At 34.5% G+C, this 23,256-nt stretch overlaps 3 protein-coding genes across 4 annotated transcripts; 2 read left to right on the top strand and 1 right to left on the bottom strand.

Annotated features, from left to right (window-relative positions):
• The first annotated feature begins 3,533 nt into the window (after nucleotides 1-3,533).
• Nucleotides 3,534-5,141, top strand: LOC7482593 (putative pentatricopeptide repeat-containing protein At3g16710, mitochondrial). The gene has a single exon (XM_024587212.2). The coding sequence runs from the start codon at nucleotides 3,534-3,536 to the stop codon at nucleotides 5,139-5,141; it is 1,608 nt and encodes a 535-aa protein (XP_024442980.2).
• Nucleotides 5,142-5,289: 148 nt separating this feature from the next.
• LOC7472473 (uncharacterized) lies at nucleotides 5,290-8,057 on the bottom strand. The gene is made up of 7 exons (XM_002323040.4): nucleotides 7,854-8,057; nucleotides 7,683-7,760; nucleotides 7,481-7,587; nucleotides 6,702-6,779; nucleotides 6,393-6,494; nucleotides 6,109-6,190; nucleotides 5,290-5,634 (listed from the first exon to the last, which is right to left on the bottom strand). The coding sequence occupies exons 1-7, from the start codon at nucleotides 7,981-7,983 to the stop codon at nucleotides 5,516-5,518; spliced, it is 696 nt and encodes a 231-aa protein (XP_002323076.2). The 5' UTR covers nucleotides 7,984-8,057; the 3' UTR covers nucleotides 5,290-5,515.
• A 6,536-nt stretch (nucleotides 8,058-14,593) lies between these two features.
• LOC7482592 (B3 domain-containing transcription repressor VAL2) lies at nucleotides 14,594-23,148 on the top strand. 2 transcript variants are annotated; one of them, XM_002323633.4, is made up of 13 exons: nucleotides 14,594-14,929; nucleotides 15,040-15,188; nucleotides 15,745-15,826; nucleotides 15,914-16,015; nucleotides 16,535-17,175; nucleotides 17,315-17,411; nucleotides 17,506-17,680; nucleotides 18,084-18,160; nucleotides 18,236-18,661; nucleotides 19,098-19,147; nucleotides 19,840-19,953; nucleotides 20,060-20,127; nucleotides 22,096-23,148. In XM_002323633.4, exons 2-13 carry the CDS (start codon nucleotides 15,061-15,063, stop codon nucleotides 22,887-22,889), a joined length of 2,754 nt encoding a protein of 917 aa, XP_002323669.3. In that variant the 5' UTR covers nucleotides 14,594-14,929; nucleotides 15,040-15,060; the 3' UTR covers nucleotides 22,890-23,148. The 2 variants fall into 2 exon arrangements, with proteins under 2 accessions (XP_002323669.3, XP_024443965.2); XM_024588197.2 differs by having other exon boundaries at nucleotides 15,021-15,188.
• Nucleotides 23,149-23,256: the final 108 nt, after the last annotated feature.

The raw sequence follows: 23,256 nt of genomic DNA, 5'->3' as shown, positions 1-23,256 counted from the left end.
AATATTCTTACAACTACATTAGTCCAACTTGAATTTCTTCTGGTTTCTATAAAAAAAAAACCCCAATAATTCCTCCAACATTTAAGAAAATGCTTAGTTTGAGATCGTATTCAATGTATATAAAGATCAAGGTTTAAATTGAATTAATAGACTATTAAGTGAGCAAATAATTAAACAGTTTGTCAAAGGCATTTAGAACAAAAAAATATGATTTTGGCCTCGAGAAATCCTTTAAACAATCATGATCACAACTTTTCATAGCATTTCTGTGCTGTTTGGTATCAACTATTAATATATATGAGGTCATGAGCTAAAATTAAATGGGTTTTTCTTGTTTGAATCAAATAATTCTACAGAAAATTAGCGTGCTTGATTGCTTGGTAACAATTAAATTATCACTCATGTGCAACATAATTAAGTCTATATGGTATTTTGAATTATATCCAGACGAGCTTGATTCGTGCATAACATATAATTTCTTGAGCCAATTAACAAGGTGGATCATGCCAATTTTTTGAACCAAATTGGTGGACCATGTTCATAAATCTACCTGTTCTCCAATCTTTATGAGACTGGTCCACAATTAATATACTGCTAGATACATCATCCAGTATAATTTGTGTTCAAACTTCAAACGCAAACCCTCGAAGCAGAATCTATCAGCAGTAATTTCTGGCCTGCTGCTCACATTTAATGCAGCCTTTCCAGTTTCCATGCAGATATAAACCGTCATTGATACTTTGCCTCTTGATTGGATTAAGCACTGTTTGGTATTCTTTTTTCCATCAAGCTTGGCTTCCAAGTCTTAGCTTCTTCGAGCCACATTCAAAAGCAAAAAAGAACCCTTTAAGCTTCCATGTTATGAGCCATGACCCCATCTATAAACCTAAGTAAGTTCTCCCATGTCTCATTAGCGAGTGAAAGCAAAAAAGAAATGGACGAGATAGCGGTGGTTCTCAAAAGATTTGGGGATGAGCAAAGCACATTGTTAGACCAGTTTGAGAGACTCTCCTTTGAGGTGCAGCTGAACCAAGCCATACTGGGGAGGAGTCTCTCGGAGCCAGGTGCGTCTCGGTCTCAGCTCAAGGGAAAACTAAATGGGCAGGATACAGCTCCTCTGGCAACACATGTGAAGCAAGGGTGCCGTCGTCGTGGGTTAGGTTTTGACAAGCTCCTGAAGAAGTTGCTCAGGCCCATTCTTGGTAGAAAGGGTAAAGGTGATGGCGGTGGTGGTGGTGCTGCTGCTGCTGCAAAAAAGGAAGGCATGGCTAATCCTAAAGATCCCAAATCTTGGAAGGCTTTTAGTAGGTCATTAAGGATTTAAACATGGTTTGATCCGTCTTTTGATTAATTGTAAGAGCTACATTTGCTTCTCTAGCTCATCTTAATGTCCAGATTTACTACCACGATATGATCCTTTTTCTTGATTTAAATATTTGATTAGGAAAATTACTTAATTATGTACACCTTTCATATATATATATATATATATATATATATATATATATATAGACAATATGTTGGTAATAAAATTTCAATATTAGTGGAAATTATAAGGACTAAATCGTGTTGCTTTGGTAAATTTGAAATCAATGGATATCACTTCATTCTAATTTCTTTGATTTGCAGTACTAGTATGTAAAACATCAATTTAGTCCCTGACCTATATGCCCATTCTTTGGGCCCATTTGTTTGCTGGAAAGTAGTTTTTTTTTTTAAAGTAAATTCCGGGAAAGTATTTTTCGATGTTTGATAGTGTAATGAAAAATAAGTTGGAAAACACTTTTCAGTGTTTGGTTATGTCATGGAATTGAAATGAGCTGGAAAATAACTTATTAATGTTTTATTTTTTTTTAAGTTTATTAAAATAATGAGGAACAAATCTTACAAATTAAAAAGTTGAATGAGAATGAAATTGAAAAAAAATATAATTTCATAAATTATCTCAAATAAAATAAATAATAATCAAAATAATAGAGATCAAATCTAAAAAATTAAAAAAATAAAAGATGAAGAAATTAAAATAAAATATAATTAACATTTCATAAATTATTTCAAATAAAATAAGTAACAATCAAAAGAATGATGACCAAATTTGATAGATAAAAAATTTTAATAAAAAAATGATAAGGAAAAAGTAAATAGCAATTATAAAAATAAGGACCAAAATTAATATAAAAATTAAATTTTAAGAGATAAAATTAAAAAATAAATATTCAAAACAAATTATATATAGCAATCAAAAGTTTGAGGATCAAATTTGATATAATCAGTAAATAATAATATTTCTAAATTTTTCACAACTTCCGGAAAGTGTTTTCCGCCCAAATTTTCCAGGAAAACACTTTCCTGAAAACCAAGCCAAATTTTCCTTTGACTGGAAAGTGTTTTCCGTTGACCAACTTTTCTAATGGCAAACAAACACAGAAAAGTTTGGAAAGTAGTTTCCCGGAAACCACTTTCCAGAAAACAAACACAGCAAAAAAAAAAAGCACTTTCCTGGAAACCAAACCAAATTTTTCTTTGACTGGAAAGTGTTTTCCATTGATCGGAAAGTGTTTTCCGTTGACTAACTTTTCCAATGACAAACAAACACAGGAAATTTTGAAAAGTGATTTTCCGAAAACTACTTTCCGGGAAACAAACATGGCCTTAATTGCATTTCAAACACAGATTTTATCATTTAGGTTCTAATAGTTTTCTATATTTCTCAATTGGGTCCTCTTTATCAATTTATTTTATTCTAATGACATCTTCAGATAACTCTTTGGACTTAGAGCCTCGAGTGAGATGGAATTAATTTCATTTTCACTTAGGATTATGGCATTTTCATGTCCTTAGGGTTTCAAATGAATGATAATAAGCAAGATAGTTTTGTTCTTATTATTCCTTATTTGGATTTTATAAATATTAATAAATTAGATAGTTATATCATATGAATCTAAGGGATTGATATAATTAGAAGAACGATTTGTTTCCTTTGTTGACCTTTTAAATTTGGATTTTAAAGCCAATATTAATGAAAATCTATTCTTTTTTCAATACATCAATTCAATGTAAAATATATATTTTTTAAAAAATTAATATATAAATCAACTAGAGTATATTCTAAATTAATGTAGAATAAAAAATAATAAGATAAAAAAAATAACATGTGATCATACCATTTATAATTTTTTTGCCTTTTTTTTGGAATATAATTATAAAACTTGGATGAATTTGACGGGTCATTCAAGATTTGATTCATCCAAAGATTAATTCAAGTAAAAAAAAACCTCTGATTAACTCGATAAAAAAAAAAAACTTATTTGATCCTGGCTTAAATTGATTGGAACTCTCTTAACCTATTATTTTTTAATTTTTTTTATTAAAATTATATTAATTTTTCTTTTAAAAAAACAAACACTAAAATCAGGTCGACCTCGGGAGCCATAACTCGGGCGTTGTGAGTTGGGATAAAGTGAATCGAGTCATCAACAACCAAACACTGGAAAAAACCACCACCCTGTCCTCTCTCCCTCGCTCACGACATGATGTCGATGTCTTTGCCTTCTCCATGCTCTCCGCTGTCTGAATTCCTTCCATCTCCTTCACTTAGCAACCACCCCGTTTTCTTCAACAACACCAGCAAGCTCTGTTGCCACAAATTTTCTAGCCTCAAGCTTGTTTTCATTCCAGCAGCGTCACTATCCACCACAAAATCGTATCCCACAGAAACCACAGTGTTACATAGTCCAATTCTTGGTAACAAGGAGCAAAGATTATACCCAAAAGAGGGTGAGGAACATAAGGGCTTGCCTATGAAAGAAGAAGAACAAGAAAGCCTGGATTTTGATGAGAAAGCTAGTAAATTTCAGGTACTGGATCTTTTAAATGCAGTAAAAGCATTACCATGTAAAGAAAGAGTTGATTACATTGTCAGGGTTCTTGATAAAGAGATTGGATTTTTTAACATCTCAGACTTCAATGATGTTCTCATGGCTTTGGTCACAGCCAATGAGTCTGATCTTGTCTTGAAATTGTACTCGGGTTTATCATGTTACAGTTTAGAGCCAAATTCTTGGACATTTTCAATCATGGTCAGGTGTCATTGCAAGAAAAAGGACCCTGGTGAGGCCAAAAGGGTTTTAGACCAGATGATGCAAAAAGGGTTTAATCCAAATGTTGCAACATTGACCATACTAATCAATTCATTCTGCAAAATGGGTCAATTGCAGAATACCTTTCAAGTTTTTGAGGTCATGGACAGGATTGGGTGCAAGCCAAACATTCAAACATACAATTGCTTGTTAAAGGGGATGTGTTATGTGGGGAGAATAGAGGAAGCATTCGAGCTAATGGAAGATATCAAGAAAACCACTGTAGAGCCGGATATTTATACATATACTGCCATGATGGATGGCTTTTGTAAGGTAGGCAGATCAGATGAGGCAATGGAGTTGCTAAATGAGGCTATGGAGATGGGGTTGGCACCAAATGTGGTCACTTTTAACACCCTGTTAGATGGATATGCCAAGGAAGGGAGACCATTGAAAGGGTTTGGTGTGCTGAAGTTAATGAAACAGAGAAAATGCATGCCTGATTATATTAGCTACAGCACATTGCTGCATGGTTTGTTGCTCTGGGGAAAAGTTCTAGCCGGGTTGAGAATTTTCAATGAAATGGAGGGGAGTGGACTTGAAGCGGATGAGAGGTTGATGAATAGTCTTGTTAGAGGTTTATGTAGGAAATCTATTAAAGAAAATGACCTAGTTGAGGTTGCCTATGAAGTGTTCGAGAAAATGAAGAAACGGGGTTTTGTCATAGAGCAGAGCACATATGCCTTAGTGATTCAAGCTCTTTGGGTGGCTAAGAAAGTTGACGATGCTTTTATCAATTTGCACCAGATGGTTAGATTGGGATATATTCCTAGATTAATCACCATTAACAACGTAATTCGAGCACTTTGTGTCGGAGGAAAGGTAGACAAGGCATTTTATGTTCTAGTTCTCATGTATGAAAATAGTAAAATCCCAAGTAGAATGTCCTATGACTTACTGATTCATGAGTTGAATCGGCAGGAAAGGACTTTGGGCGCATGTAATGTCTATGGTGCTGCATTAGTTCGAGGTGTGGTTCCCCACAAAAAGCCTCGACGATGAGAAAAATGCTTCATGGTAGTTGTTTATGCAATGCCATTGCGTTACTGAGCGTGGAAGTTCCTGTTTTTACCAATACTTCAGTGATGGTATTACCTGCCATCTATAATTAATGAAAAATGTCACACAAATTTGACTCAAAATATGGAAATGATACAACAGCAGAGCCAATATGACCCTTTTCATTCAGAAATGCTATTCTGCCTTGCAATGCCTGGGAGAAAAGGTACCTTGTCTCTCTTACAAAAAGAACTGTGCCCTATGAGATTTCTCAGATGATGAATACATGTGTATTATAGAACTAACAGCAATAAAATATGGCAGGCAACTCTTCTGCTATCTAAGCCCGATAGACAAAAAAACTCCAAATCCAAAACTCATGCCCTGCTCATGTATTGTCCAGTTCTTGTGTCTACCAATATTTCTGCGCCGATGTTAACAAACAATGGAACATTAACTACAGCACCTGTGTCCAGAGTTGCTGGCTTTGTTCCACCTGTCACAAGAAATTCATTTCTCAAATGTTAAGGCCAAGAAAACATAAGAACAGCAATGCTGTAATTGGTAAATAACGGAACAAAAGCTAAGATAACAAAGTCAAGTATAGATTAACCCAATCAGTTGCCTATTGGTATCCACATATGGCATGATAGCTAGCTAAGCACTCAATGAACGAAATGACCACAGTTCACTACTTTGTTCTTTCTTCTTTGGCATCTGAACGCGTGCTTATTACAGTGGAAACATGTGTTGGCAGGCTAGCCTATGATTACGGTCCGGGAACAGACTTACCTGGTTTTCTACTCTGCTTCCTGTAACTGCACTTTTTATACATGCAGCCAGGGAAAACTTAAACACACAATTACAAACGAGCTTGACTCTATCTCTACAGGATGATAAATTAATGAGGCATTTGTACCCAGAGAATAGTTTGTCTCAAGTTTTCCTTAAAGAAGCCAAATGACATTACCTTGAGCAGTGTCACCTTTGAGCCCAGGATCCACATCAACAACAGTCAGTTGAACTGTGATTGGAAGTTCAAAATCAATAACCTGCAAGAAAATGAACAAGCAATTTTATAAATAGCAGCATCAGCACAAAATATCAACCCTTGTTTTTGCAAATGGATGTCAGCCAGGTTAATTGTGCATCCAATTAAGTAAATGAGTTCAATGAGGACATCTGTATAACAATACTTGCACATAAATATATGAACAAAAATAGTGTCCCAAATCGAAGGAAATTGGGAATTACTTTTCCATTCCAAAATAGCAAATTGCAGTCCATTCCCTCTTTTAGCCACTTTGTCTTATCTCCGACATCTGCCTCATTGAGACGGTATTCTTCAAAAGTACTCTGTGACAAGTCAAATGACACAAATTTAAGAAAAGAAGGTAAATAAAAACCAAGTATATTCAGGCTCAAACACTCATTAATGGGGCTAATAAACAGCTATATCTACCAACCAGAAACCTGCAATCTTCAAGAAGGAAATAAAGCAGATTATGACTGAAAATATCTCTGCAGTCTAACAAATTTGATTATGAGCACAGTAAGCCATACCAAGTCCATGAAAACAAACTGAACTCCATCTTTGTACGTGAACTGCTTTGCCTCCTTGAATACATTTGCCTCTTCAATCTGCAGAAACAAAAAACAGAAGAGAACATAAGAAAAGGGTTCCCTCTAACACAAGCATCACCTACTATGGTTGACACTTGCATGCCTTTGCTGTAAATCTACATATCAAAGAAGCCGCCAACTAATCAAATTTCAAGATCAGCAAATAAACCATAACCTCAAGCTGAAACAAAAGGGGGACTGAAATTCCTATAACTTAAAAAATTGTTTCATCCAGATGCTTGAATTTCTTATCCATCACCACCTAATCCTACCCCTTATTAACATTAACTGCCAAATGCCCGTTTGCCACCTTAAATTTTTACGACCAGACAAAATATTAGTTACACCAAAAGTTGTACTCCCCCCACCCCGCCTCTCACATAAACATGGGAACCCACCATGAAAATTATCCATAAGTCCCACCTTCACGCAAGAGGGAGGCGTCCAACACCAAATGTACCAAAAATTCCCCGACCAACCATTGCAAGAAACACACAAATTTTGCCTATTTTGAGCCACTAGTATCTATTTAATCATAATGGTCGAGCAGAAACAAAATTAGAAGAAAAAAAAAGCAGCATTTTTTATGCCAGCCCATTACAGCATTGCTGGATTAACTAATCTTTCCTCATAGACATTTTATCAAACACCAATTACACGAGCCAAAGACAAGTAAAGTCAAACTCCTTAAAAAAAAAACATAGAGAGAGATGAATTACCGTACTTCCAGCTCGGAAAGTTTTATCAACAGTATTTCCTGTAACATAATTACGCATCTTGGTCCTCACAAATGCCGCCCCCTTTCCTGGTTTTACATGCAGAAACTCTACACCAACCCGAAATGTAATAAAAAGAAAATCAAATATTACATAAAAAACAGAAACGTAAACAAAATCAAAGCAAAAAAAAAAACATAATTACCTAGGACTCGCCAAGGAGCCCCATCAACTTCAATGTTGGAGCCCACTTTGATATCATTACTAGACAAAGCATAAATCCCTGCAAGAAAAACAACAGCAACAGCAATAAAAACAACAAAGTTGTCATCTTTGTTTTAATACCAACGTGGTTGAAAAGAGAGGGGGGGCTTACTTGGAAAAGTGGGGGGCGATGGTGTTTTGGGGAAAATGCGCAATGGAAGAAAGGAGGGCTTAGATGAAAAGGAGGAACGGTGAAGGATGCAGTAAGGTGAAGAGAGAGTGGCAGTTGTAGTTCGCGCCATGGTAATGGCAGTTGTTTCTGGTTTGGGCAGAGAAGATTTTTTCTTTATTTATTTCATTTCCCCTCAAAAAATACAGAGTAGTATATAGATAAGGGAAGAAGGTCTGAGCTTGGATTGGGCCTTTGATAGAATGGGCCTTGCCCATTAAAATCTGGCTTCCCTTTTACCATAATGTTACCACGTTTTAAAAGTATCTTTTAAAGAAATTAAATTTTTATTTATTTTTTATTTAAAATTAATTTTTAGATGTTTTTGGATTATTTTGATACACTATATCAAAAATAAATTTTAAAAAATAATATTATTTTAATACATTTTCAAATAAAAAATACTTTAAAAAATAACTATACATTACCAAACTACAAAACAGTCACTCTAATTCTAAATTGAAGAAATGACTGAATATATCAATTAATTTTGTAAAATAAAAAAAGTTAAAAAAATTCTTATATTGATTTTTATCAATTTAATATTTTTAACAATAATAACCTTGTCAAATAGTGTGATGCCCATAAGAACTTCTCTCGAAAGCATCGATGCTTTTCAACCAATATACCTAGAGAACATTCATGGAAAACTCAATTATATATATATATATATATATATATATATATATATATATATAGAGAGAGAGAGAGAGAGAGAGAGAGAGAGAGAGAGAGAGAGATCCATGTCGACATGGATTAAAACGAAGCTTGCCGAGAAAGGGAGAGAATGAATCTAATGATTAGCATGCGATTACAGGGAGATACAAAAGCAAAAGCATCCATCCAATTTATACATCTCTTGTTGATGTTGGGGGTCCAATCTAATCGAGTATAGGTGGCAAGATGGCACGTGTGAAAATATTGTGCCCACGGCCAAATCCGTAGACAATTGGGAGATGATGACATGACTACAGGCACCATGGTTCATTTCCTTGGTCGACAAGAAGATAGAACAGAGGTTGACGGCACACATTAGCAATATATCACGATGGGTGCTGGCTAGCATCATGAGCTGCACGCTTGGATCTTGCATGGATACGAAAATCATTCATTCTAATTCATCCTTTTATAGAAAAAAGATGAATAGCACCGTTAATTAAACCGTTAATAAAAACATAAAACAAAATTGTTCAGAAAATAATAGTTATCTACAAACACTGCCATGAATATCTGTATGTATATCGAATAGCTGTAAGTCCATTCAAACCTTATGCTTTATGTTTTAGGTAAATTTTCTTTATTTATATTATTTATATTATTGTTTAATTTTAGTTTTATTCATTTACGATTAGTTATTGAAAATGTAGGATTTATGATAATTTAAAAGTTTGTTAAATTGATATGTGTATGGGTAATATTATATGCATATGGATATGAAATGAAATGGGTTTTGATGAATTAATAAGTATTTTGCTATGAATTTCATATTGAAAATGGATGGTGATGAACTTACTAGTGATTAAAAATGAAGTATAGGACAACTCAAAAAATTAAGGACACAATAGAGAAATAAAAAATATATATTTAACATTTATGTTTAACCCACCTGTAAAAAACAATAAGTCAATAATAACAGCATTAATTTGTCATGACAATCCTTTTAAGCTATGATTTTAGCTACTCTCTACCATATATCAGCATAGAATTGTTGCCAAGAACTTCACTAGTCCTTGGAAGATTTAGAAAACACAAGCATTGAACCCACCTTAAACTAAAAATAAATAAATGACAGTTTGATTGTATATATTGAGAAAAATATCTTCGATGAGATTGATAATAAATTAATTTTGAAGCGGTTTTAAAATATAAAAACTCGAAAAAAACAATTATAACGTAAGTTTTTTTATTTTGAAAGCATTCTTAAATTAATTTTGTTTGATATGAGTTAGTACATGTATTTTCAAATTGATTTCTCTATATAATGCATATCTACATAATACATAATATCAAGTATTTGTTAATAGTTTGCCCCCTCATTTAAAAAATCTTGGCTTCGCCAATGATTCTCAAGAGGAGCATTAATGCTGACAGGAATGAATGAAGAAGATTTGATTAGGCCTGTGAACTTTGATTTTGTAAAGAAACATTATCTATGATGTATAAGTTTTCATCAAATCAATAAACACAAAGTTTTGGACAAGAAATTCTCTTTGCACATCTTTCATTTACTTATGGATGTTAGTTGATACCAAAGAACCCGCAAACATACCTTTGTAATCTTGCATGATCTAAACCAGAATATATGAATTGCAAAACGAAAGTCACCCTCATACTATGTCTCTTGAGACATGTTTTAATTGTATGCATAATTGCATGTAGTGGATTCAATGATCATAGACTCATGTAATGCATCAATATCCCATATCGGCGGGTGAGGGAGTGGTAGTTGGTCTTATTAAGAGTGCTGGTTGTCAACTTGTCATACGCGTTTTGGGACGTCAGGCTCAGAAGTGAGCTCGCGTCACCAGAAACAAAACCGTGAGGCCGGTAAGGCCCAAAGCGGACAATATATGGCATGTTGGGCCGGGCTGTTACAATTATACCAGATAAGGTCAAAGTTTATTGGTTTTAACCGCTTGCGCTTGAAATGAAAAAAGGTCATCATTGTTATTCCTTTCACGTTCTAAAATGAATATATCCCTTGTGATTCCCTTTTGAGCCTGGGTAATTTTTCTTTAGAAAAATCTCGACTAGGATCACACTCCACACTAAGGCAAGTGACATTTCTCAATGATCAATAATTGATGAAAAAAACTATGAGAAAGCCAAAAGAGCCCGATAAACTCAAATGCTAAAAGGTATGTTCAAATCAAAAGCAAAAGTGATAGTCAAAATAAAATAATGATGCCCTACCAAAACAAAAAAAAGGCAAATCAAAGAAAAGTGACAAGAGAAAAAAAAAGATTGAAAAACACAATGAGTCAAACAGGTGATAGCGATCCCGAGTCTTTTAAACCTTGAAATACTTTTTGAGCTTTATAAATCCATTTCTTTTATAGTCATAAGTCATAGTCTACATCACATGCATTTAAAAGTCCTTTCTAATCAAGACAACAAGCAATCTAGACCAATAAATTATGCTCTTAAAATGCAAAAGACTTTTTCATAGGAGTCGTGACATTGCGAGCAAGCTACTCATTATTATTCATGCTGATGAAATGAGTATTAGAAAAAAGTTAGATAATTTTTTCTCAAACAAAACCTCGAGCTTTTACTTAAACCTCTTGCTTTGAAATCCACAAAAGCAGAAGGTCACTTCATTATGTACCTTCAACAATTTCAATATCTCCGACACAAGAATAAATCATCTTTTTTTTCTTCCAAAAATTCCCAGGGAGTTGCAAGATTGTTTTAAACTCACATCAAAACAATTTTCGTTTTCAAAATGCAAGCTGTTCAAGATTTCAAAACTCATTATGGATAAAGATTTTTTCACTAAAACTAAAAAAAAAAGGTTATTCGAAGTCATTATTTATCCGAATAATTGTCAAAGCACACTTAGAGGTAATGATCAGTACAAGGGGGTAATGTTGTATTTAAAATGAGATTTAATCTCTTCAAAGTAGCAATAAAAAAGGAACATTCCCTGCAATGAGACAATGAGACATTTTTGTTTATAAAAAGCAGTTTGATCCTTTCAAGATAACTAATAACATAAATATTGTTAGTAAAAAGACAAGAGAGTAATGAATAATTATCTCAAAATGATCAGTGAAATAGAAAATTTTTGGCAAGTGAATGGGTCGTGATGGGCTCCAAAAAGGTTGAAGGTGTAAAATAGCAAATATTCTGAAAAAAAAATTATATGGGCCAACTCGAGTGAATTAGAAGTTAAATAATTAGAAATAACAGGGCTCACTAATCAAGTAATAAAAAGATTGAGAAGAAATGATTATCTATATTTTAGATCAAGTAAAGAATATCATGCATGATATCTACCTCAAAATCATTAAATAATGTGTATAATTTCATATGAAAAATCCATGTCCATCAGAAAATAGACAATCTCAAAACGGCCAAATCTGAAAACACTTATGAAAATCATCACACCTGTAAGGATATCATTGGGTAACGGTGTAATAATCACAAGCTGATAATTCAAAAGAGGTTGCTGCAACCTCGTATGATCACCCAACAACGATACGTTCATTTTTTATCCTAAAACATTCTCTTTTACGACAGCACACGGGTCAACCGTTTTCCCGACGACGTCGTAGAGGCACAAGAAAAAGAAAAAATAATAATATTTATTCCAGGCGCGGTGGACACGCGTGCACCCACGAGCACGTCAGCTGTCAGACGTGACTGGTCATGTCTAGGGCGCGTGGGTTAGCGTTTCTCCATCAGCGTGGTAGGTGACCCCGCTCTTCTAGGTCTTCTTACATCATCTCCTCATAAATATGGCGTCATAAATGCCATTTTCACAGAGTATTTTAAAATTCAGCTGCTGAATAACATGGGGTCGTTGACAGTTGGCAGGATTCAGTTGGTCGTTGTGGGGGCAGTTATGAAGGCATGGGTTCGCAGAAAACAATAGACAGACATTAAGGTTATTCTGGTACTTTCAAGTATGTATGCTTCTTGCATGCGAAATATGCGATTGGATAAAAAAGCGACTAGTGGCGCACTTTGTGCCGTCCTGCCGCTGTATTTTTATATTTTTTTCAGCTCCTTAATATTTTTTTTTAAAATAGTTTAATGCAATTTACAAGCTTTTATCTGATTATATATTATAGAAATTTCCTTTTTAGACTATACAGTTATAAGTATCTATGGTTTATCTAAAATTTGGCTGGATTGATTTTAAAAAACCAGTTTTGATTTGTAAGATTTTACAGTTTAAGGATACCATAAGGACCAATGTGCAAATATATACAAACTAAATAACTATTATTAAACTAACTACGGAGCGATATTTGTTTTTAGTCTAAAATCACATATGTTTGTGTGTTTTAAAGTGATTTTAGTTGTAAATACACCTTTAAATTTGATTTTAACGACTAAAAATTAATTTTGCAAAAAAAAAAAAATACTGAATATTTTTGGATTTAACTTTTATTTATTTAGATTAATTTCGTGATTCAATTAAAGTTAAGGTATCAATGAAATGGCTATAATTTTTTGAGAAACTAATTTTCACATTCTTGTTTGGAGTTTGAACCTTTATGATAAGGAAGTATACTTCTTTAACTATTACGTTGATCTTCTTTAAGTTTTGAGAAAATGTATTAATATAATGAAAAAAAATTTAGTTTAACTTGTTGCCTGCTTTATTTTAAAAAAAAAATTGAACTAATTTGTCAAATGAGAAAAAAGTTTTGTTTTCATTAAATATAATTTTGGATATCATTAAAATGTTTAATTATTAAAAAATCATAATTATATATCACATATTAGATCACATTGGCAAGCATAATTATAATATAATAAAAAATGTTCTCAAATTAGTTGTCTTACAATCTTGCAATTCTTTGCTCATTGTTTAAGTTATATATATAAATAAATTATATTATACTCATACGAAATTGCACGCATGATTACAATGAAAAGTGTTTGTTACAACATCGGTTTCTATTTTTATATGTTTTTAAAAAATATTTATAACTTGAAAAAAATATTAAATTAATATTTTGATAATAATTTTAATATGATAATATAAAAAAATTAAAAATACACATTGTAACACTCCTGAAACAGTCACATCACCAAGAAAATATATAAAGTATTTACAAGATTTTTCTTAGTAAATATATATAATTGATAGGCAATCCCTCACCTACACGTAGAATCCATAATAATAATTAAAAAACAATCTAAAAAAAAAAACTAAAATTCAATACAAAATATATTAAATGGTGTGTATCAAGTAATTAGTAGCGTGCAATAGGTTCCATGAAGAATATTCACCCTGAAATTCTCGAGTCTTTCGCAACAATTAAGCGTTTTGCCTCCCAAAAAAATCGTATTTTCCCATTGGTCATTCGAAGTTTACTCATTTTGAAATCCATCCCATTAGACACTCCCTCTTAAGAAATCTTAGTTCCACCCCTTATTCTAGGGTTTGCTAATATAAATAGGCCAATTTTTAGATATTGAAATTACGCCCATTATTTTTATCATTCAAAAGCAAATCACCCATATTATACCCTAATTTCTTTCAAATTATAATTCAGGAATTGTAATGGTATATAATAAAAATTATAATAACAATCTTAGCTATAAAATTTAGTATACAATCCAAATCAAGATTTAATTATGGGTTGAACAGGTAAATTTATAAGATGACAGGTTAACTTGAATTAATTAAGTATTTTTTATAATAAAATAATTTTATTTTAAGTAATTTATTTTAATAAAACAATGTGTTTTTATAAAAAATCATTATCAGGGTCACTTGATAATGATTAATAACAAACCCAACCCAATTCAAACCTTACAATATTGCCGTGTTGATACGATGGACCGGTCGTGATTAATAAGTATGTTAATAATAGAAGAACAAAAATGAAATTAATATAAAAAAACAAGAGGGGCAAATAAGTAAGGGAGAAAGAATTAAAAAATTAATAACAATAATAAGGTGGGCGAGTTCGCCGAGTCTTGAAGGAATATCATCGTGCAATGCATGCATTGTTTTTGGCTTTCTAAACTTCCAAACTCATTCTCTCTCTCTCTCTTCTCCACTGTTATTTTGTTACTTTGCATGCACATGTTCTTCCTCTCTCTCTTACCCCTAAAAACTCAAATTCTCCGTCGTCAATCCTCCCTCCGGTCACCGGCAACCGACTTGTCACCTGATCCACGCACTTAATTCACCGCCTCAACCAATCTCCCCGAACTCGATCATTATTACACAGCAGAACTTCAACTTCCAAACAACATGTCGTTGACAGTCGTCTCTGGTCAACAGACATAACTGAACTAGCTCTAATCTCTGTCTTCTGTCTTAGCAATACCAGGTCAGTTTTTTTAATATTCTGTGTTTTATTATTAATTAACTAGTTGGATTAAAACTAATTAACTAAACGCGATTAATTTTAATTCTTGGAGATTAAATTTAATTTCATAGGTTAATTCAATTAAAATAAAAATGGCGTCGTCGTCGATTAAGAGCTGCATGAATGTAACATGTGGAGTCTCGACGTCGAGTTCTGGCGGGTGGAGAAAAGGGTGGGCTCTGCGATCTGGTGATTTCGCCATTCTCTGCGATAACTGCGGGTAATTTTCTTAATTTTAATTAAATTCTTTAATTTCTTTGATATTCATAGCTTTTTTTTAGGAAAAAAATCGTCTGGTATTTATATTTTGCTAGGAGTTATTGACTTATTGCGTTAAACGGTTTTGCGTCCATTTTTTCTTTTTTTGGTTATCTGAATATTATTAACTCACAGTGCGTGGAATTATTATTATTATTATTATTATTTATCATTATTAGGATTCTTCATTAATATAGTGCCATCATTTCCAATTAATTTTTTTCTTTTGGGATTTTCCATAATTGTCGTGCCAAATTTCTGTTAGAATTAAAATGGTCGAATTTGTTTGTAAGAACAGAAATTAAGAAGAGATTCCTGAAAGTGAGGAGCCTAAGTTGTCCTAATGATACTTAAAAGGACTCATTTCTTTTTATTTATTTTATTTATAAATTGGGGATGATAGAAAATAAGTTAACAATGGATTCTAACACACCATTTATCGACTGTAATATAATAAGCTTCATGGGATATAATAATTTTGATCCATGGTTATAATTGGGGATTCGTGTTCGTTATAGGTCCGCGTATGAGCAATCAGTTTTTTGTGAGGTTTTCCACTCAAAGGATTCTGGGTGGAGGGAGTGCACTTCGTGCGGAAAGGTAAAGTCTATTGTTTCTATCTGTCCTAGTTTGATCATGGTAATTCCTTGCATAAATTTAATTGGATTTGGTGTTGGCACTTGGCAGCGTCTCCATTGTGGATGCATTGCATCCAAGTCTCTGCTCGAGCTACTTGATGGCGGGGGTGTGAACTGTACAAGCTGTTCTAAAAGTGCAGGAGTCAGTTCTGTAAGAACAATTTTCATAGGCATTTGTCTTTCTTTGACGTCATCTAGACATCTGATCTAAAGAGGTTTTTGTTTTCCATCTTCACCTAATTAATGTACACCAACCTGAAATGACATTCACTTGGAAAGAAAGCTAAGGTACTCATACTGTAATAAATGGCCTACACACCCCTACTAGCTTGTGAACGAGAACTATTCTTCGCAGTGTTTAAATATGCTGAGAAAAAAGTACTCTTTCTAATATACGATGTTTTTATGACTTCAATAACATTTTGCTTATGGTCCGTTGATGCCTTTCATGGAAAGAGTGGGTTCTTTGTGAAAAGATGTAACTATCTAGAGTTCAAGATACTGCTGATTCAGGTCAACATTTCCTTATGTTCATGTATTAGGACATGCTATGCAAATGGTTCTTCCTTCATGTATTCATTATTGCTAGACCGTGCTTGAATTCAAGCCCTGCGGTTCTCACTGACTGAATTTAGATACTTCAAGTGTAATGAACCTTATCTTGATACAGGTGAATGGTGATGAAAAAACTAATGGATTTGGTATGTCAAAAGTTGATGATGCTGGGGAACTGCAATCTGCTTCTGCTGACAACCAGTTAACAACCGAAACAAAGCTGATGCAGTTAGGTAATTGTATTGATCGTATTGCCACGAGAAATTTGCTCCAGTTACAGAGTAGTGAGACAGACGGGTCTTACAGGAAAATGAAACAGGAGGATATAATACCTCCTGTGGGAGAAATTGCAAGTACAAGTTTCTTGAATTTTAACCACATATCCAATGCATCATCTCAAACTGCCAAACCAGAGATTCATAAAACCACTGCTGCAAAAGATTTATATGAATCACTAGCACAAACAAACTTGAGTATCAGTCTTGGTTCTTCTTTAGGAAACCCAAATCCTTTTCCTGGAGGTGTTGTCGATGAAAGGGTACTGGCGAAGGCATCCTCTCCACTCCAACAGGGGCCCAGGTCTCGCCATCTATTGCCAAAGCCTCCAAAGCCAGCCCTTGTTCTGGATGCAAATGCGGGCATGGTCTCACAGATACGTGTTGCTAGGCCACCTGCTGAAGGACGGGGACGGAATCAGTTGCTTCCTCGTTATTGGCCTAGGATTACAGATCAAGAATTGCAGCAAATATCTGGAGAGTATCCATCATTCTGTTATTCCAATTTCAGATTTGTTGTTTTCTTTTCCTGCAGAATCATGCATTTTAGCTTATGCTTTTAAGATTTTCAAGTTTTCTGATAACTTGATTGTGATATCCTTAACCATTTTATCTTCAAGTCCAAACTCTACCATTGTCCCATTGTTTGAAAAGGTTCTCAGTGCGAGTGATGCTGGTCGCATTGGCCGATTGGTTCTCCCTAAAGCATGTGCTGAAGTAAGTTTTGATATTTGATGGTCATAATATTTGCACCTAAGAAATAATTTTGTTGATGACTTTGCTGTGTATAAGTTGATGAACCACTGTGCAGGCATATTTTCCTCCCATCTCTCAACCTGAAGGTCTTCCTTTACGGATTCAAGATGTGAAGGGGAAAGAGTGGGTATTTCAGTTCAGGTTCTGGCCTAACAATAACAGCAGGATGTACGTCTTGGAGGGTGTAACTCCATGTATACAGTCCATGAAATTGCAAGCTGGAGATACTGGTATCTTCTAATCCCTACCTTTTCTGAAAATCTATGATTATAATATGTGCTCGATAAAATATATGCCTTTTGTTCTATCTGGTTCTATTCTTTTTCATCATGCAGTATGTCTTGACATAGCAGTTTAGCTCCCAGAAACTAAACATTTCTGGTTTCCATATTTCTGACAGAACAAAGTAGATAACATCTCAATAGTTTTGTATTATTATCCATAATTTAGAGCTTTCCAGTTCTCCCTCTTCAATAAAAAGAGACCATTCCAATGCGATATTTGTTATGCTATTACTGCCCTAAAAATATTTACTTCCGCAAATTACAATTTAAGTTTGTTCCTAAATCTTAAGTGTAGATAGCTTCTTGGGAGACAGTGGTGTGTTTACTGTCATATTTATATCTATTGCAGTGACATTTAGCCGTATGGATCCAGAAGGAAAACTTGTCATGGGATTTAGAAAAGCATCAAACTCTATTGCAATGCAGGTAAAAACCAGAGTCAGTTTTTATGTTAGCAAACTTGAACATATAGTATTAATGCATATATTATCAAATAAACAGGACACCCAACCATCTGCCATTCCTAATGGTGTTCCTTCAAGTGAAAGTTACTTTGCGGGTGTTTTTGAGAACCTACCTATAATAAGTGGTTACTCTGGTCTTCTCCATTCACTAAAGGGAAGCACCGATACACACTTAAGTGCACTGTCCAAACATCTGCATTCAGCTAGTGGTGATATTAGCTGGCATAAATCTGAGAAGCAAGAAGCCAGGACAAGGGATGGCTTGCTGCTACCATCATTGCTGGCTCCTGAGAGAAAAAGGTTGCGAAATATTGGGTCTAAAAGTAAGAGGCTGCTAATCGATAGCCTAGATGCTTTGGAGCTCAAAGTTACATGGGAAGAGGCGCAGGATTTACTTCGCCCGGAACCAAGTATCAAGCCTAGCATTGTAACCATCGAGGATCATGATTTTGAAGAATATGAAGTGAGTAATCTCCCTGAAGCTCTTAGTTATTGTATCCATATACACCCATATCTAATATGCATTCAATTGTTTTCCACCTGTATATATGTGTATAAACATATGCATTGCACACCATGATTGCATTCTGATGAAAAAAACTCATATATTTATTCTAGCATTCTACCGATTTCTTGTTCTGCACTTACTTATGGTGCCTAATCAACAGTGTTACATGTAGTTATTATGTTTTAAACATTAAAGAGGCATGGATGTTTGGTAAATGGAATTGATATTAGATATGACTAATATTTTCCATATAGTACTGTAGGGCCTTCTCTGTTGAAAGTCTTGCTGTTGCTGAACATATATTTGACACCTTGAATACGTAATATACAATTTATTGACGAGAAAGCAGCCGTGCAGTTGATTTCATAATTGTACATGTTTTAACATGCAGGAACCACCGGTTTTTGGGAAGACGAGTATCTTCGTAGTTCGTTCAATTGGGTAAGAATCACTGCCATCTATATCATTAGTCCTTTAGCGTGTGAAGGTAATGCACTCGCAGATTGACCGAATTGTCCTGGTACAAGAACTAACCTTCTGACATAGGGTCTTGAAACTCTAATACAATGGACAAACCGAGCTCATCTTTAAAGATAGATGAAATCAATTCCTAATCAAGATCATCAATCTGCCCCATGTCAGAGTAGCTGTAAATCATTTAAAATGATGATTTTCTTCTCAGTCTACAATGCACTTGTCATTTTTTAGAGTTGGAATTTAAATTTAAGAGTTGAAAGGCATTTACATCACTGAATGGAAGAATAGTAATTAACTGCTTAGTCCTGAATCATTTATCAACAGATATCTAAGTTGGCGAATAAAAAGATCAGGAAGACGTGCTAGTTTGTTGATGAAAATGATCTTTATGGTTCTTTCAGCTTTAATCTATGAAGAAGTTCCTGAGATTCTATCTCAAAGGACCCATTCATCACATTTTATATTGTTTTTAATGATCTCAATTTTGATTCCACCTCTGTGGTGGGAAATCATAACCTTTTCCTTTTTTCCAGGCCTTTTTTTCCTTTTTGGGGTTCAAATAGCCTATTTCTGTCATTCGTAATGGAATTTGGCAGATGTTTCTTTAAGTGTTGGTGTGCTCAATGCTTCTGATATTAGATCCTATTTGTTGTCAGAGGACAAGAGCAATGGGCTCAGTGTGATAGTTGCTCCAAGTGGCGAAGGTTGCCGATTGATGTTCTTCTACCGCCTAAGTGGACATGCGTGGACAATGCCTGGGATCAAAGCAGGTCAATGATATGTCGTTGTCATTTCTGGATCCCCCCCTCTTTTTTTCCCCATGAAATCGAGTGCCAGGTCGATTTACTACGAAGTTTAATATGATTTTGTCTTCAGGTGTTCTTGCTCTGCTCCAGATGAATTGGCCCCGAGGGAGTTGGAAAATCTTCTAAGACTGACCAAGGGTATGAATCTATGATGCAAGCAAGCATCCCCTTTTCTCCTTTTGTTGAAAGCATACATGATGATTGCAGCTCAAACTTCTCGAATCATTCATGATAGGACCTTTTCTGTTTACATGAAAAAAAGAAACTAAAAGTTTAGGCTGTCTCATACTGAAAATTGTTGCGTGGACCAGACCAATCAAATTGGTTGCTTCTCTTCCAAGTTGGTTGATCGATTCATCACTTGTCCAAGGTTCATGTTGTCGTTTCTCTGTCGAAAAATTTTGTTGTCTCTTTGGGTCGGTAAAAAGAATAGCTTAATCTCTAAAGAGACTCCAAGTTCTACCCCCCTAGTGTTTAAACCTCAATGATCGTTTTAAGGATTCTGCTTGCACTTTCAACACAGAAGATTTCATCCATAATCTTGGATAAATGCATTAAAGCATGGTCATTTAGTCACTGAAATATAGAATAGAAGTAGCGATGCCAATTTCATCCCATCTACCAGATACTTGACATCACCCAACCCGGCTGGCAGGGGCGGAGCCAAAAGATACAATTAAGGGGGGCAAGATTTCAGTTGTATTATTATTTTAACTAAAATTATATAAATTATCAAGGGAGAGCTGTAAAAACAATTTTCTTGCAGGGGCCCCAGCCCCTGCTTGCCACCCCCTGTCTCCGCCCCTGCCGGCTGGGTCGGTTTTTATGCAATTTGACCTGGGTCAAAACAGGCCAGGTATGGGTGTAGGTGAAGGGTTCACCCAACCCGCACCCGACCTTGTATATTTACTATTTCTTTTTTCCCAATGTTATACATATATTAAAAGGAATCCCTCTTTCACCATCGAAATGATATGATTGAAAACTTTTTTAATTTTATGTAGCAGTAGTAAATCTGTAATTTTATTTTCTTTTTTATTCTTACACTTGATATATTTATCATTTTACACTTGATCTATTTATCATTATTTTTTTTATCTTTATTCTTTTGTAATATTGTTTTTAGTTTTTCTTTTCATTTTTCTGGGGAAAAAAATATTATTTTTTATTCTTTACACTTGGAATATTTGTCACTCTACATTTAATCTATTTGTACTTTTCTTTTTGCTTTTATCTTCATTCTTTTATAATTTTTTCTCTTTACATTTTATTTTTGAAAAATTATTATACAAAACTAAAAGTAAATGGTATTTCACTGTAGTAATTGTAACATTGTCTTATTTTTCTACTACGTTAAAAATTAATTTGAGATATTAATGTGTATTATCTTCATTTTATTTAATTATAACTTCTCCCTAATAACTTTGGGAACGGCTTTGGTCGAGTCATCTTTTGTTTCCATCGGCCTTTTAATTCACAATTATGTTTTTTACTTGAAGTAAAAAAAACTCATCAGTAACATCCACATGTTCATGTTATGAAAAAAAAATCGAACTACAATGAGGCAAGTCGAATAAAAATGTTAATATTTTTTTCACTTATTAACATATTAACATAGATAGTTCTTGATTTATTGAATGCATGTATAAGCTTTTTTTATTTATAATCAGGGTTTTTTTTTTTCTGTAAAAACAAATGTTAGAAAAGCTTGCATATTCATTAGCTATTTGACCGGGAGCTTCAATGATTATTACAATATTATTGCAATCCTTGTAAAAAATCAATTTAAATAACTAGCTTTATCTTATAATTAAAGTGACCTGATCCAACTGGGTGTGGGGACATAAGAAACCCGACCCGACCCATAGTCATCCCTAAATAGAAGGTTTGCTACTGGAGTTCGTTCATGAGTGTGTTTGTCTGTCGTGTCCCTCATGAAATTGTTGTATGGTATGCATAATGAGCCACCGATTCATAACTATTTGCATGCTTTAAATTAGTTTTTCAAATATGGTAAGATATCCTTATGCTTTTTTCTTTTTTTTTTTGTTCTTGCATTTGAAAGAACTATACTAATATTACAATGGCCTTAATTTTTTTATACAGATTTCAAGAAACGGAGAATTACAAGCAGCCATCGTCCAGCCCAGGAGCATGAATCTTCTGGTCTGGATGCTCTGGCCAATGCTGCGATCCTTGGGGACGCGGGTGAGCAAAGCACCACTGCTGTTGCAGCCACAACCAAACACCCCAGGCATCGTCCTGGCTGCTCATGCATTGTGTGTATCCAGCCCCCAAGTGGGAAGGGGAAGCACAAGCCTACATGCACATGTAATGTCTGCATGACAGTTAAACGCCGTTTCAAAACCTTAATGATGCGCAAAAAGAAGCGTCAATCAGAGCGTGAAGCAGAGATTGCTCAGAGGATTCAGCATATGTCCGGTCCTAAAGATGAAGCAGACGTAGAGAGTAGCTCTAAGCTTGCATCGACGCCTATGGATCCTTCAGATAATGAAGCCAGGTCAGGGAATGAGTTAGAATCCAAAAGCCAAACCAATAATCTATCAAACAAATTGGCCGACTCAGGCAAGGGACATCTAGATTTAAACTGCCATCCTGGCCGTGAAGAAGACTCACAAGCAGGGTTAGCACGGATGAGCATGACAAGTCTTCTTCAAGTAGCAAGCCTTCCATTGGAGACATACTTGAAGCAGAATGGTCTCGTAAGTTTATCCGAACAACAAGCAAGTTCTGCATCGCATGTACCACCACAAGCTGGGGAAAACGGAGGGAGAATTGATGGGGATTGCCAACCTGCTTCGGTTGCTCAAGAGCAGGAGAGCGGAGGCGAAGAGGATGATGAACCTGGACCAGACCAAAGCCAAACTGACCTTCTATAAAGTGCCTTTAAAGCCAAAACGACCCTGTATAAAGTGCCCTTTTCTTTCTCTTTTTCTGCACAGATAAATTCCTAGCTTTTTTTTTTCCATGTGAGATGAGCAGTAATTTTTGTTTCTTTTTGAGGGTCTTTATTATAATATATTGTGTGACAAGGTACATGAATTTTTCTCTTTTCCCGTCCATTTAGAAAATTGGAGGTGACCTTGTGCCATGGCCATCGATGCAATACAGATGCAAGTCCTGTTCGAAGTTTCGTTTTCCCTAGTGTTTCTCTTGGAATTCGCATCTCATAAAATCTCTTCATTTCTCTCTTCCACTTGTTTGCATCATATCTTGAAAGATCAAACCCGACCTACATTCACCACC

The sequence above is a fragment of the Populus trichocarpa genome, chromosome 16 (assembly GCF_000002775.5).
Source record: "Populus trichocarpa isolate Nisqually-1 chromosome 16, P.trichocarpa_v4.1, whole genome shotgun sequence".
NCBI lineage: Eukaryota > Viridiplantae > Streptophyta > Magnoliopsida > Malpighiales > Salicaceae > Populus > Populus trichocarpa.
Note: the sequence above shows the minus strand (reverse complement) of the source record. Positions and strands in the feature narration are given on the sequence as shown.

Coding starts and splice junctions, on each gene's coding strand:
- LOC7482593 (XM_024587212.2), top strand. CDS start 3,534: ATGTCGATGTCTTTGCCTTCTCCATGCTCTCCGCTGTCTGAATTCCTT.
- LOC7472473 (XM_002323040.4), bottom strand. CDS start 7,983: ATGGCGCGAACTACAACTGCCACTCTCTCTTCACCTTACTGCATCCTT. Junction 7,761..7,853: donor ATCGCCCCCCACTTTTCCAA/GTAAGCCCCCCC, acceptor TTTTTCTTGCAG/GGATTTATGCTTTGTCTAGT. Junction 6,191..6,392: donor TGCTATTTTGGAATGGAAAA/GTAATTCCCAAT, acceptor ATTTTCTTGCAG/GTTATTGATTTTGAACTTCC.
- LOC7482592 (XM_002323633.4), top strand. CDS start 15,061: ATGGCGTCGTCGTCGATTAAGAGCTGCATGAATGTAACATGTGGAGTC. Junction 16,016..16,534: donor AAAGTGCAGGAGTCAGTTCT/GTAAGAACAATT, acceptor ATCTTGATACAG/GTGAATGGTGATGAAAAAAC. Junction 18,161..18,235: donor CAAACTCTATTGCAATGCAG/GTAAAAACCAGA, acceptor TCAAATAAACAG/GACACCCAACCATCTGCCAT.